General features: G+C 44.3%; 1 protein-coding gene across 1 annotated transcript in view; it reads right to left on the minus strand.

The window, feature by feature from the left end:
- TTN (titin) overlaps positions 1-14,647 on the minus strand; it is a 322,156-nt gene that overhangs the window by 272,638 nt on the left and 34,871 nt on the right. The window contains exons 27-38 of the mRNA XM_066621689.1: positions 12,719-14,409; positions 12,336-12,617; positions 10,402-10,668; positions 10,036-10,308; positions 8,552-8,815; positions 8,196-8,456; positions 5,755-6,015; positions 3,330-3,593; positions 2,726-2,986; positions 2,337-2,597; positions 1,260-1,520; positions 103-244 (exon numbers count right to left, since the gene is read on the minus strand). Of these exons, the coding sequence (XP_066477786.1) occupies positions 103-244; positions 1,260-1,520; positions 2,337-2,597; positions 2,726-2,986; positions 3,330-3,593; positions 5,755-6,015; positions 8,196-8,456; positions 8,552-8,815; positions 10,036-10,308; positions 10,402-10,668; positions 12,336-12,617; positions 12,719-14,409 (4,488 nt within the window). The remainder of the gene's footprint in view (positions 1-102; positions 245-1,259; positions 1,521-2,336; positions 2,598-2,725; positions 2,987-3,329; positions 3,594-5,754; positions 6,016-8,195; positions 8,457-8,551; positions 8,816-10,035; positions 10,309-10,401; positions 10,669-12,335; positions 12,618-12,718; positions 14,410-14,647) is intronic.

The following is a 14,647-nucleotide window of genomic DNA, read 5'->3' on the forward strand; positions in this document are numbered from 1 at the left end:
TCCATTCCAGCTTACAGTTGCAGGGCATTCCTTTTTTATGGCACACAAATAAATGAAATTAAAAATTAAATTAAAAATGAAAGACGCAGACACACAAATTACCTTTCTCCAAGCTGAAGCTCTTGCCCATCTTTCATCCACTGAACAGAGACATCAGGTTCAGAGATTTCACATTCAAAAATAGCTCTTTTCTTCTCTACAACTTTAATGTCTTTGATATGTTTTCTAAATTCAATGTGACGAGCTAGAAAAACATCATGCATACCGTTAATATGGATACTTGTGTACCAAGAGGATGACTAGATAAAGGAATCTGGTTTAATTAAGTACACACTGAATTAAGGACCAGGTAGTTCAATCCTAACCTGCCCTGGAGCAAGAAGGCCGGCTGGCCTGCACCGCATACAGAGCAGGGTTGGGGCCAAAAGCAGCACATCCCGGGGCAAGGGGAAATCACTTCTCCTTACCCCGTGTCATGCTGCAGCAGCCCCAATGGGGCTTCTCGGATCTGCGCCACATAGAGGTGAGGAAGATCCGAGCAGCCTGGAGCTGCCCCAGGATGCCTGGGACCGGGGTTAGGATCTGGCACAAGTGCCAGATTCTGGCCTCACCCCCCTCCACTCACCTGCTGCTTGCCCATGGGCCCACCCACCGTCACCCTCCCCTGAAATGCCTCCTCCCTGCCCTTCCCACACACTTCCCTCCCTGCCCTTCCTACACTGGCTTGACTTGGCTGGTGCAGGCTTACCTCATCCACCATCCCAACGGCACCCAATGGCATCTTGGGTGCCCAGAGGCCAGCGCACGTCTATGTGCCAGCCTCCCTCCTCAAATGGTGACGCAAAAGTGCTTCACAGCACTTTTACAACACTATTTGGCCAGCACAAGTGACTTGTGCTGGCCGAGGGTGCCCTCTGGATTGCATCCTTAGTAACACAACCATCTTAGCATTGGATAACTACAAACTAACTTCCAGGAGCATCAAGCAATACCATTTAGGTCAGGTGCATAATGTTGCCCTATGTTAGAATGGTTGCTGGCAAACCACCAGAAATGTTGAAAAGGCTACATTTGTGATAGTATGTTAAAAGCTGATATGGACCGTATTCAGTGCATGGTGGCTACTGCATGCATTCTGCTGGCTCAGCATGGGCTGATGAAGCTGGAGTTCAGTGCTAGCTACCTTCTTCTTGCAGCTTCCATGACCTGTGACATTGATGGGAAAATACTATAAAGTTAAAATAGATGTAAACAAATACCTTCCACATATAAAGTTGCTGATGAAGCTGCTTTCCCAGCAACAAAACTATATTCTGCAGCATCCCCAAAATGTACATTCCTTATAGAAAGTGAATGTGTAAGCTTCTTTGTTCTGATCTGACATCGGTCTGTTGATTTCATTTCCACTCCATTCTTTAACCATTTGTAAGTGATGCCTTCATAATTAACAGTTACTTCAAAGGTTATTGTGTCTTTCTCTTCAGCATTGATGTCTTTCAGCATGGATGAAATCAAGATAGCTATTTAAAGAGAAAAAGAAAGTTAATGGTTGATTTGAAGGTTCCTGACTTATGCTTATCTGGGAGTAAGTCCCATTGAACACAGTGGGGCTTCCTTCAGAGTAGACGTGCCTTTAGGATTGCTCTGAAGGATAAGATAGAAACAGAAAATTGCATTTGGAATCAAAGCATCAGACACCTTGTTAGGACGAAAGGCCTTTTTAATTCAACTCCTTGCCCCTCCCCCTGCCAGCCTAGCTTATTTATTTGTTACATTTTATCCTACTCTGCAACACAAAGGAGCTCCAATGAGTGGCATTTTATTAGCTTCCCAACCAGGCTGTGAAATAAGATAATCGGTTTTGTCTAAAGTAACTATTTGGATCCCACACAAAAATGTTGACTGTATTAAAACATTAATTACGCATTGTTAATATCGATGAAATTGCATGTATCTATGAAAGAGAACTCATACTGATGCTAAAAAGGAGTGCTCAATTAATACACAAGTGTGGGGGGGGGGAAATTAACATCCCCACTTACTGGACTGGAGACCCATGAGTTCTGGGCACATCTGTATGCGTTAAAAACATAAGTCTGGAATGCTGGCAGGAGGTAAAAACTGCTGTGGGGGGAATTGAAGGGGAAAGCAACTGCCAGGAGAAAGGAAAACTCTGATTTCCCTGCCCTTCTCCACTGCACAATGCTGCAGCAAAAGGACAGTTGGGCCACCACATAAGGCCGCATATAGGCATCATGCTGCAATGCGTCGTTTGGCCCGTTAAAAATGCTTTGTCCTCAAGAAGCATTCCACACTACTGTTCATTTCAAGCTTACGTTTCACTGTCAAGGTTGCGCTGACTTTGTCATTTCCACAGATAAAGGTGTACTCTGCAGAGTCTTCACTGCTGGTGTTCAGGATGTTGAGCTGGTGGAGTTTTCCCTGAACGACTATCTTAAACTTCTCGCTCACTTCAATTTCTACTCCGTTTTTCAGCCACACAGCAGGTACATTGAAATGAGACACTTCACATTCAAAAGAGGCAGTTTTGGTCTCAGCAACCTCAATATTTTTCATGGTCTTTGTAATGTGTACAGCTGCGGAATATTATTTTAAAACATAATTAGATTATCCTTGAGCCAATGGTATAAATATAATGAAAGTAACTTGTAAACGCTGATGATGGTAGTGGTTAATACTAAAGAGATGGTCTAAAAGAACTTACATTCCACAAATAGTTTTGCTTTGCATTCCAGTTGTCCTACTACTGCTGTGTATTCTCCAGCGTCAGAAGGAGATATGTTTTGCAGTGTCAATTTGTGAACTTTCCGTTGAGAGCTCACTCTATATTTGTCACTGGGCTTGATCTCAACATTTTTGTGGAACCATTTTACTGGGACAGTATCATGGGACACGCTCACTTCAAAGGAAACCACAGCGTTTTCCAGCGCAGTCACATCCTTCGGTTTTTTGATTATCTTGACAGCTTCAGGGGAAAAAAATTAACAAAAAGTTTAGTTGTCTCACTTGATTTCACAATTGTTAAACCATTGACTTTAGCATGGAGACAGAGAAGAGCTGTATCAAAAGGGCTATGACAAAAGGGGCATGACTGCCTGTAATGTGCACATGCAACACACACACATCTCACTACCTTCATATGTTTTGTACTACTTCAAAAACAACCAAAACTTTGACTAGAAATGACAGGGGTGTGTGGGTGTGTGTGAGAGAGAGAATGAATGAACATAAAACTCCATAAGAAATCATGTCTGCATCATACAACCTTCAACTACTTTCCAGTCCTGGTTAAGAAGAAATTGACTTACTTTCAACATGAAGTCTGGCATTGGCTCCTATCCTTCCCAGTTTAAAGCTGTAAACTGATTCATCAATTACAGCACAATTCTTGACTTTTAGTGTGTGAACTGTTCCCTCCACCTTGATCTCAAATTTGTCACTGGATTGTAGCTCAACACCATTTTTAATCCACTGAACTCCTTTCACATCATGATGGGTAAGTTCAACTGAAAATATGGCATCTTGTGTTTCTGTTACTGTCAGATTCTTCATTGTCTTCTTAATCTTAACAGCTGTTTCAAAAAAAAATCACATAGGAAAAGCAAACAAAAATATGTTAATGTTACAAAGATTTAAATTGTCATCTTATCCACAAATACAGGTCCAGCCTATTTATACACAGATTTTTTATACACAGATTTGACTCAACATGAATGGCCCTTGCAAATGAGAAGGAATGTGCTGATTCCTGGAGAAGGGGGAAAATGCATCCCTTTAAAATCAGTTTAAAAAAACTGAACAGTCCTTTAACAATAGCCTCCTTAATGAGAGGGCGGGGGCAGCTGGCTGACAATCCATCAATCCTTCTCTCCCCAGTGGAGCCCTCCCTTCCCCCTGAGCACATGAAAGAAAGGTGATTCCTTCATTGGTGAAGGGAGGGGCTGAGTGTAAGCTCTCAGCTCTTTGTAATCTCTTGGAGGAGGACTGATTGATGGATTGTCTTGTTAATGACTCTTATCTTACATCACAAAGGTCAGCAAGGCTATTTTTAAATCACAGGAGCAAAGAAACTTTGTTTTTAAAATTGATTTGCTATAGTGAGTTTTTTTGCCATCCACACGAGTGCTTGGAATGGAACCCACGTAAATAATTAGTCTCAACCTGTATGTTGCAAACGTATTGTGTTCTAGCCTCATGACACACTTCTAGCCTCATGACCAAATTATGATTTTGGTTCTGTACGCAGAAAAAGAAAATTAAAACAAATCTTTGCCTAAGGTAGGCATTAAACATGTTGTTTGGCTCTCCCTGCCTTTCCTTTGGAAAACAGCAGCTGTGGGGAGCCCCAGTCCAGGATTGGGTCACCTGTAAGAACATAATCCTCCTTCCCCACATCACAATCCCAATTTAGATCAGAGGCATACATGGCTGCTATTTAAAACAACAACAAAGCAACATACAGAACCAAATGACACCAAATGAAACTGGGAGAGTTTGAGAACCACTAAGTGTTTGCTCAGAAGGAAGGGGAAGGGGTGGGGGAAGGCAGAGACGCGATGCCCGGCATCACGCCTCTAATCAGGGCACAGGGGTGCACTGCCACTCATTGCCGCCCTCAGCAGCCTCCCGGGGGTTGGGGAAGCCTGGCGCCAGCCTCAGCAGGGCTCCCCACGCAACGCAGAGCCCTCCAAAAAGCTTTCGCGACCACTTCCTGTTCTCGATCGCAAAACCGGAAGTGGTTGTTGTTACCTTCTGAAGGGCTGCGTGGGGAGCCCTGCTGAGGTTGGCGCCTGGCTCCCCCGAACCCTGGGAGGCTGCTGCAGGCGGTGGTGAGTGGCAGCATGCCCCTGTGCACCAATCAGAGGCGCGATGCTAGGCATTGCATCTCTGCCTTTCCGCCCTCCCCGCCCCTTAAGGGAAAAGAACCCAGGGCTCTCAGACTGGGGCATCACAATGCCCCAGTTTGAAAACCACTGCATTAAGGTCATGTCTAGTTTGGCCGTCAGTTTCCAGGCAAATTCAGAAAAATCAAGTAAAACACAAAATTGGGGATCCTAAATTTAAAAAAAATGGTTGAGCATGAATTCAAATTGTATTGCTAAAATCTGCAATTAATTTCACAGTGCAATCCAATTGATGTCTACTCAAAAGTAAGTTCCACTGAGGCTTACTCTCAGGTAAGCATGTATAGCAGTGTTTCTCAAACTGTGGTCGGGACCTATGTGGGTTGTGAGCCAATTTCAGTGGGTCCCCATTTATTCCAATATTTTATTTTTAATATATTAGACTTGATGCTACCATTGGATGTGACTGCATTTGGGGAAGTGTTACAGATCTGTACTTTAACAGGCTACGATGTACATGCTTTTAACAATGATACTAAATGGAACTTACTCTTGGGTAAGTGTGAGTAGGATTGCAGACCAGGACTGTTAAAAATGTTCCTGCTTTATGATGTCATTTCCTGTCATGACATCACTTCCAGTGGGTCCTGACAGACTCTCATTCTAAAAAATGGGTCCTGGTGCTAAAAGTTTGAGAACCACTGGTGTATAGGATTGCAATGTCAGTGTAGCAGATTCCATCCTTAATAGCAGTTATATTCAATCTCTATCTTATTTTCCTATTTATAATTTTTCCAAATATATTTTTCAAAATTCATCACTAGAGCATTCACATGGGCATTTTAATGAGCAACTCTGGAACTGAGGCAATTTTTCAGTGATTACTCACTTTCAACTTTCAGCTTAGCAGATGTTTTTGAAGATGCCACTTGAAAGGTATATTCACCAACATCATCTAGCTTGCTGATTGGAATATTAAGTCTCCTTTTGATACCATCTGATTCACTCTTACAGCGATCTGTCATAGCAAGTGGTTTGCCATCCTTCATCCACTGGCCTTGGGATTCTGGATTGGTTACTTCACATTCAAAAACAGCTTTCTGGGATTCAGCCACTGTTAGGTCAGTGAGGGGCTTTGAAATGGCACCACCTATGGGAAGAGCAAAGTAAAAGCTTCTGTCTGTTGTACTATATTGTATTAGATCAGTGGTTCCCAACCTTTAGGAGCTCAGGGACCACTAAGGCAAAATTTGGAGACGGCGGGGACACATGCAACCCCCCCCCCCTCGCACCAAAAAATACAATTAAATTTGTAATACGTAAGAAGATTATTTAATAATTAATGTGATGGTTGTGCTTACATTTGCTTCACTAGCTGTGAAAGTCTTGGGTTTACATGGAATACATGGAACACAAAATAATTTGCCCCCAAATCAGAGGTTTTCACACCCACCCAAATCAATCGAGTCTCTTTTCCCCCACACTAGACCACATTAGGCACAGCCCTTGCCTCTTTTAAGTGTGGAAAAACACCTCAAAAAGGGAGAGGGTAAGCACAAGGGGATTATAGACAAGTCATACAAGGTAGTTAAATGAGCCAACAAAAAGCACACACATCCCTCCACAGTTCCTTTTTTTACACAGCCCTGGCCCTGCTCTCCCCACTTGTGAGTCCAGAGTCCTTAGGAAAGCGTTCAACACAATTTAGGCAGGTCGGTCCTGAAGGAGAAGCACCAGCTCAGAGCAACATCTCAGAATGGCTGCTGCATGTCTCAGGAAGAAAAGTCCTTTTGGTGTGCACTGCAAGGTCTATAGGGGGGGAAAGCCTCTCTTCACTTCCTGTTCTAATTGCTGTCATGCTCTAGCTGTGGACTACTTTGGTTGGAGCTAAGAGAGTGTGAGCAAGCCTATAGGTATGCTGCAGCCACAAAACAACAGCTGCCTACTCTGCCATTTGTCTGTGGAACTCCTTGCCCCAAGATGTGATGATGGTGTCTAGACTAGATGCCTTTAAAAGGGGATTGGAGAAATTTCTGGAGAAGTCCATCACAGCCACAGTGTGACTAACAGCCCCATTCTAGGTATGTCTACTCAGAAGTAAGTCCCATTATAGTCAATGGGGCTTACTCCAAGGAAAGCATGCACAGGATTGCAATCTAAGGAGATAGGGGAACTGGCCAATTGTGGGGTGGGGGAGGGCTCCCCATGGACAAAGCTGCTGCTGCTCTCTGAGGAGGAAAAGTCAGGGGTTACACCTGCTGTAGTTGGCTACAGTGGTACCTGTTCTGCAACTTCTGGAATTGCTTCTCCCCAGGTGGGCAGCTTGTAGTAAGACAGCAGAGATGCTGCCTGCTTCCCTCTCCAAAAGGGGTGCAAATACCTGGTTGCCTGGATCCCTTGCTCCACCCCCTGGGTGTTAGAAGAGCACATCCAGGGGGCCCAATCCTGCTAACAGGGGAGGGGGTGCCAGGGATGGGGGTTGAGCATATTGTTTTTCCCCCTCTCCTGCTGCCACACTGCCTTCAACTCCCTTCCTCTGTGTTCCCTGGCCAGCTGGAGTCAGCACTCCCAGGGAAATCACATCCAGAGAAGCCCACTGCCAGGGAAACACCCCCAGCCAGCCAGCCAGCCAGCCAGCCAGCCAGCGATGCCTTTGGGAGCCTGCTCCTTCTCCTCCTCCTCCTCCTCATAACTCCCATTCCTCCCCCTTCTCAGGCCCCTCTCCTCCTCCCCCCTCAGGCCCCCCTCCTCCACCCCCTCAGGCCTCCCACCTCCTCTGGCCCCCCCCTTCCTCCTCTGCCCCCCTACCCGCCTGCCCGCCCACCCGCCCACCAAGGGACTTCCCAGGCTGGCTGGAGTCCTGATCTGACTCCTGAGAAACCAGGCTGCCAGGGCTCACCTGAAGGCACAGGGTCAAGGAATGGAGGCAGTGGGCGGCAGGGCACCTCTGCATGCAGCTGAGCCACAAGGCTGCACAAAAGCGTGCACATTACAAGGCGCCTGCGCTTCACTTTTTTGCTTGTCTGGGCACTCACAGACAAGGAGGGAAGAGAGGTGGAGGGTGGAGGCAGGAGACAGAGAGGCTATGCTCTGATTGGCTCTGAGCTGCTCTGATTGGCTGCTGGCGCTGCAGAGGCTTTTTTTCTTCCTGGAAGGGCATTTTTTTTCTTTTTTCACCAGAGATGTCACAGACTACCTGGGGGGGGCGCTGTGGACCACTAGTGGTCCGCGGACCACGGGTTGGGAACCCTAGTATTAGATGTTGTCTATTGCCTATATAAGCCTGTTTATTTAACAATTCAGCAAATTTATATATTCAAAACAACTAACCTGCTACAACCAGCTTCCCAGATGTTTTCTTCTCTCCAGCATAAAATGTGTACTCCCCTTCATCATCTTTCATCATATTCACAACAGTCAGTTTATATATTGTGCCATGTGCCTCTATCTTGTACTTAGGACTGGCTTTGAGTTCTTGGTCCTTAAAATGCCACAAAACATCAATCCCCGCATGGGACAGCTCAACTTCAAAGGTTACATTTTGAGTTTCAGTGCAGGTAATATCATGAAGAGCTTTAATGATCTGAATTTCTGTAAAACAATTTACATTATTATAGTTATTACAACTGTATTTTATGAGTAAATTGTGTATCAGCAGTGCCTGAATATTTGAAAAAAATAGTTACCTTCAATTGTGAGATTGCAGCTGGTTTCAACTTTGCCAACTGCCAGTTTACAGTGCCCTTCATCAGATGCATATGTCCTTGTAATCACAAGTCGCTGTTTTGTGCCCTTAGAGACTGCTTGAATACGGTCATCAGGTTTTATCTGCTCATCGTTTATGTACCATTTAGATGAAGATACATCAGGGACAGAAATTTTGCTTTCAAGGATGGCTTTTGTACCCTCAATAGCATGGACATCTTTTAGAGGTACTACTATATCCACACCTGCAAATCACAGAAAATAGCCAGAGTAAAGAGGTTGCATTCAACAACAACCATGGATTCTTCTAAAAGTTCAATCCTATCTGAGCCTTGTGCTTGCAGAACTCCTGTTCCAGCAGTGCAGGGCCCTCTGCAATGGTGCAAAAACCCGGCCAACACTGCGCGCTTCCAAGCCGCTACCACAAACGGAAATAGATATAGCATGTTCAGTGGCAGGTCCCAGAGACTTTGCTGCTCTAGGTAGGTTGGTTGTGGGGTTATGTCATGGGCAGAAAGGGGGAGGGCAGGGGACAGTTTATGGAAGGGAGGGGTGGATCGAGTGGCACCACCCTGCCCCAGGATCCTATCCCCATTTTGAACCCAGCCCACTCCTTTTCTCTCCTTGGTCTTACATCAGCTACGTAACTGACATTGGTCCAAGAAGACTCATTGGCCACCAGAAGTATACGTAGCCAATTAGAAAATATGTTTACTTACATCTGGCAGGCCTCCTGATTGCCCCCCACCTGATTGCCCCCACCACTGGTTGCAGCATGTGCAATCTCTATCAGCCCAACTGTATCATTGTTTATGGTGGAGGATAGGGTTAGGGTGTAAGAGTAAAGAATGGAAGAATATAATTGCCTTGCTAGACCCAGTCTAATGTTTTTAGTAGTAGATAGCTAGATAACTCTGTAAGTTTATGTGCAGGATGTGCATGATAGCTATTCCCTATTGTCTGTTCCAAGCATTTTTTATTTAGATGGGTATATTGCTTCTGTATGCGCAGGTTTTATTTAGCTCTCTCAGTGGCACACCTCCCCAGCCCCATGCCCCAGGGCAAAGGTCTGCAATGGTGCCCCCCCTGCAGGCTGTCGCTGCCCTCCCCACTCACCTGAAGCTCATGGAGCCTTGGACGACCCCAAGCTGCATCGGAGAAACTTCCTGAGGCTTCCCCAATGCTATAAACTGTGCTTCTGGAAAACCAGAAGCATAGTTTCCAACCCCGTTGGGAGTCTCAGAGAGGCTTCCGTGGGGTCCTAAAGGCTCGTGCCCAGGGCATTTGCCCCATCAAACATAATGGGAGGTCCACCACTGAGCTCTCTTGGCTAACCAGGGTTGATAGCCCCATCATCAGTGAATTTGCCTGATTCTGTTTTTAAAACTATAGCCGTCATCACATCTCATAGTTGCAAATCCCACTACTTAATCATGTGTTTTCTTGTATGAATATGTGCACTTACTATAGACGGTAACACGACCAGTAGTTGAAAGGAGCAGACTGGGGATGTTAAAGGAGTACGCTCCACTATCTTCCTTTGTCACATCTTCAACTAACAACATGTGGGACTGCTTGTCTATTACAATGTGGACACGATCGCTTGGTTGAATTTCAACGCCATTCTTCATCCAGACACCTTCAACATTTTCTAGAGAAAGTTTCACTTCAAGCTGCACAATGTCCCCCTCACAGACTTTCTGATCGGCAAGACCTTGAAGGACAGTGACAGGCCGTGCTATGGAATATGAAAGAAAAGTAGCCATTTAAATCAGGAGCTTCTATTATGAAAGCCTTAGAAATCAGGGACTGCTTAGCTGGAATGACTTACGTTTCATCTTCAGTTTACAGGAGGTCTTTTTCCCATCTGTCACAAAACTGTATTCTCCTTGGTCTTCTTTAGCAACATCCTTAATGGTGAGAATTTGGCGACCTCGACGTGACGTTATCAGATGCTTATTACTGGGTTTAAGCTCAATGTCATTATGATACCATGTTCCTTCCACATCTTCAGGGGAAACTTCACATTCCAGTTCACCTGATGCGGATTCTGGGACTTCAATGTCCTCCAGCTCTTTAATAAACTCTATAACAGCACCTGCATTCATATATAAACATCTCAGTAAGTGGTGCATTAATCATTTGTTTCTTAGAGACTGAATGAAAAAATCGGTTTTACAATGTTGAAATCTTTAAAAAAGTGTGTGTATGCACACAACCTGTAGAACCTTATTCTCTCTCATAAGGTCCAGGAAACTACCAAGTCTAGTCAAGCTATATATCATTTTATCTGAGATTATCTTTACATGTTCTTTGATTGGAATTATTGCTGCTGTCTCCAGGATTGGTCTCATGTTATGCACGTCCATCCCCATGGTTTCTCTAATGCAGGAGTCTCTAAACATTTCGGCCAAAGGGCCACATCAAGTATCTGGCATGGTGTCGAGGGCAGAAAAAAAAAATTAAATATAAAATTTAAATAAATACATTAGAGATGGAACTTAGATGAATGAATGAATGAATGAATGAATGGGCTCAAATGTCCAGGATTTCTCCAAGCACGAACATAGCCAAGGAAATAAAGTACACACAAACACAACTCTGGTTCTGTTTGGTCAACTGGGCCAGAGGCTCTCAGGGGATCAGAGGCTGGCTGTGGGCCGAATAGAGGCTCTCCGTGGGCCGCATCTGGGCCCTGGGCCAGGGTTTGAAGACCCCTGCTCTAATGTATGGTTCCTCTGATCATTCCTCTATAAGATATTTAGTATATCATGCAAGAGCTACACTTCCCAAGGGGCTGGGCATTACTTTCCTGGCATATTTAAACATGATGTGAGAGGAACTACTCTGGTGAAAGCTTAACACAGATTGACATGGAACCACTTAGGGTGATATTCCCTAAGGGAGTTGGACTGCTTTCCTTCCAGTGCAGCAACACAGAGGAGCTTTGGTGAGTTAAGCATTAAGTGCATTGGGAGTGGTGGTTCAACATGAATATATAATATGTAGATATCTGAGATAGAATCCTTGGGTATTTAGGATGAATTCTCCTGGGGTTCAACCACTGCAGCAGTCTGAATCAGAGCTTTCCTGAACCCCTGGATAAATTGTAATTGGCATTTGAATTGCAGCTCTGAGTCAAGGCAGGAACACTCAACAAGAGGAATAGACAGTTGCTTGCTTAGTGTTTCCTCCAAGTTAAGAGCCTGCACTAAATGGGGCTGGAGTATGAGAAAGTGAGGACCCGCTGCAGAATACTTGTGTTTAATAAAGTTGTGGCATATATAAACCATAACTCCTTATCTCATTTATTATTGAGGTATGCAGGCGACGGTTATTGTTCAACTGAGTAGGGTTGAACACACAGCAACTTAGTCATCTGATTACCCCCACCACACCTCTAGGTTACAGTTCACCACAAAAAATTATACAACTTGCTGAGATGCTCACTAGTCTCGGCTACAACTAACCAACAACTTAGACTGTAATCCTATGCATATTTACCTGGAAATAAGCCCCTAGACCACAGTAAACACGCACATGCTTGCACTGCTGGAAGACTAGAATAACTGTGTGAGTTGACCATTGAGACAGGAAAGCTGTTTGCTGTTAGCTGCTCTGAGTTCATGGGAAAGAGCAGGATATAAATCAAACCAACCAACCATTGGGAGCCTCACAGAATAAACCATTGCCCATATTTCATTTCTATACTAATGAAGAATAATTTTTTTAAAAAATACAGTGCGCTAAATAACTTGCTCTTACCCTCTACAATAAGTGCAGCTGTTGTTTTGACAGATTCGTCATCCACCAGGACACAGCTATAGTCCTCTGCATCAGACTTGTCAATCATTAGCACTGAAAGGAAGTGAGCCTTCCTGTCAGAATGAGTTCTGTACTTGTCTCCAGAAAAAATCTCCACACCATTCTTGTACCACTGTACTTTGACAAAGGGTTCTGAGGTTTCACACTCAAAGGTTGCCATTGAATCTTTCTCCTTAGCAGTGACATCTTGTAAATTCTGTGTGAAAGTTATAAGTTGTTTGGCTGGAAATGGAACACACAGACATGGAAGAATCAGGATTATTCTAGACTTAACAAGCATGAAAAACAAAATTCCCTTTGAAAAGAGAAAAAGTTTACATTACCTTGTACTAACAAGAAGGCGTGACTTGAGGTTTCACCGGCTATGTTAGCAGCTTTCACCATGATGCTGGCAGAGTCCTCCGCTGTTACATCTCTGATGACTAATTCACAAACATTGTCTTCTGGCCAAAACCAATATATACGGTCAGATCTCTCAATTTGCACACCATTTTTGAACCACTGGCATTCCGGATCAGGTTTGCCTACCACACGGACACGGAAATGTGCATCATTTCCTAGGCCAACGGTTTGGCTTTGTATACGTTCAAATATCTTAGGAGCCTCCATGCTTGGACTGAGTTGGACCTTTTCAGGCTTTATAGTTGGAATTGTGATTTTGCCTTCAGCCTCAAGCGCCTTCTTTTCTTCCTCTGTTAACTCTTTGGTCCAGTGAAGAAGCTCTTCTTTTGTCTTCTTAAGCAGCTCTTCATATGCCTCATCCTTCTTGCGAGATTTAAGTTCCACTGCAGTGATTGCTTCATAATATCCCTCCTCAGTTCTACGTTTGAATTTACTGCGGAGTTCTTCAGATTCCTCTGATACTTTCTCATGGGTGACTTTTTCTGCCTTCTTGAGCTTCACCACCTCTTTGGTCGTTTTCTCAACTGGCTTGTCAACTTTTTCAACGTCAAATAAAAGTTTGCCGGGCTCTGTCGTCGGAGCCTCATGCCTGGGCTCAGGTGCGCGGCGAAGCACAGATCTGAAATCTTCCCGCTGCTGAATCTCAATTTTCACCTTGTGTTCTGTTACCCCTTCAGGGTTTTCTGCAGTGACTTTGACTTCTCCTGTATCATAGGTCTTGCAGTCCACAATATCCAGGTAATAAATTCCATCATAACGAAGTCTAAACCTTTTGCTTTTACGAATGAGTTGGCCATTGAGATACCAATTAACTTTGGGCTGTGGATACCCAGTCACCCGGCAGCGGAAGCGTGCGATTTCACCTTCAACAACCCTTGCAGGCTCTGGAAACAAAACAATTTCTGGCTTTTGTTTCACTTTTTGATCTTCTGGGACTCCAATAAGAGTACCTTCATGAGCCATTCTTTCTAGCTCTTCAATTCGTTGCAGACCTTTCCTGCCCTCTGGCAGCTGAGATTCTTCAACAAGGCTTTTCTCATCCTTAACAATGAGTGTTGCTGATGTGTGGTCAGTGCCATATTTGTTTGTAGCCCTGCATGTAATCACCCCACTATCCCTGGGATATGATACTTCGTAGTCAAGGCTGCAATATCCAAATTCATTAATCATTCTAAGTCTGTTGGCTGCCTCCAAAGGCTTGCCGTCATGTAGCCATTCCACTCTCATGGTTGGGTCACCAATTGGTGTAAGTCTACATTCAAAATGAGCTGGCCCAAAGCGCTTGAGCCTCAAAGAGGTGAGCTTCTTCTTGAAAAATGGTTTCTGTTGTTTTTCTTTGTCATAAAGATCACCCTCTTCCCATTGCTCTTGACCATAGCGCAAATGAAGGGGCTCCAGTTCTGGGGCTGCAATTTCTTTTGCTTTGTACGTCCCCTTTGGAATGATCAACTTCCTTTCTGGTTCAGGTTCAGTGAACTCAACTTCAACATTCACTTTACATCGCGTAGTGTCACGTCCGGCTTTATTGATGGCAGTGGCAGTATACCATGCAGCATCATGTCTGACAGTGGATTCAATTTTCAGGGCAGCTTCTCCCTTTGTTCCCTCAATTCTGAAATACAGTGTATGAATGTTAATACTTTACCCTAAAAAGGGCCTTAAAAAAATCAAGGTAAGAATACTGCAATAGTTAACAGCAAAGCCAAAAGATTGGACAGAGCTTCACAAATGCTGTGGAAGAACTTAACTGAACTTTGACTTAAATTAAAGACCTTCGGCTGCAATCCTATACACACTTATCTGAGAGTAAGCCTCACTGACTACAATAGGACTTACAATACAATACAGTA

This window comes from Tiliqua scincoides, chromosome 1 (assembly GCF_035046505.1).
Source record: "Tiliqua scincoides isolate rTilSci1 chromosome 1, rTilSci1.hap2, whole genome shotgun sequence".
Taxonomy (NCBI): domain Eukaryota; kingdom Metazoa; phylum Chordata; class Lepidosauria; order Squamata; family Scincidae; genus Tiliqua; species Tiliqua scincoides.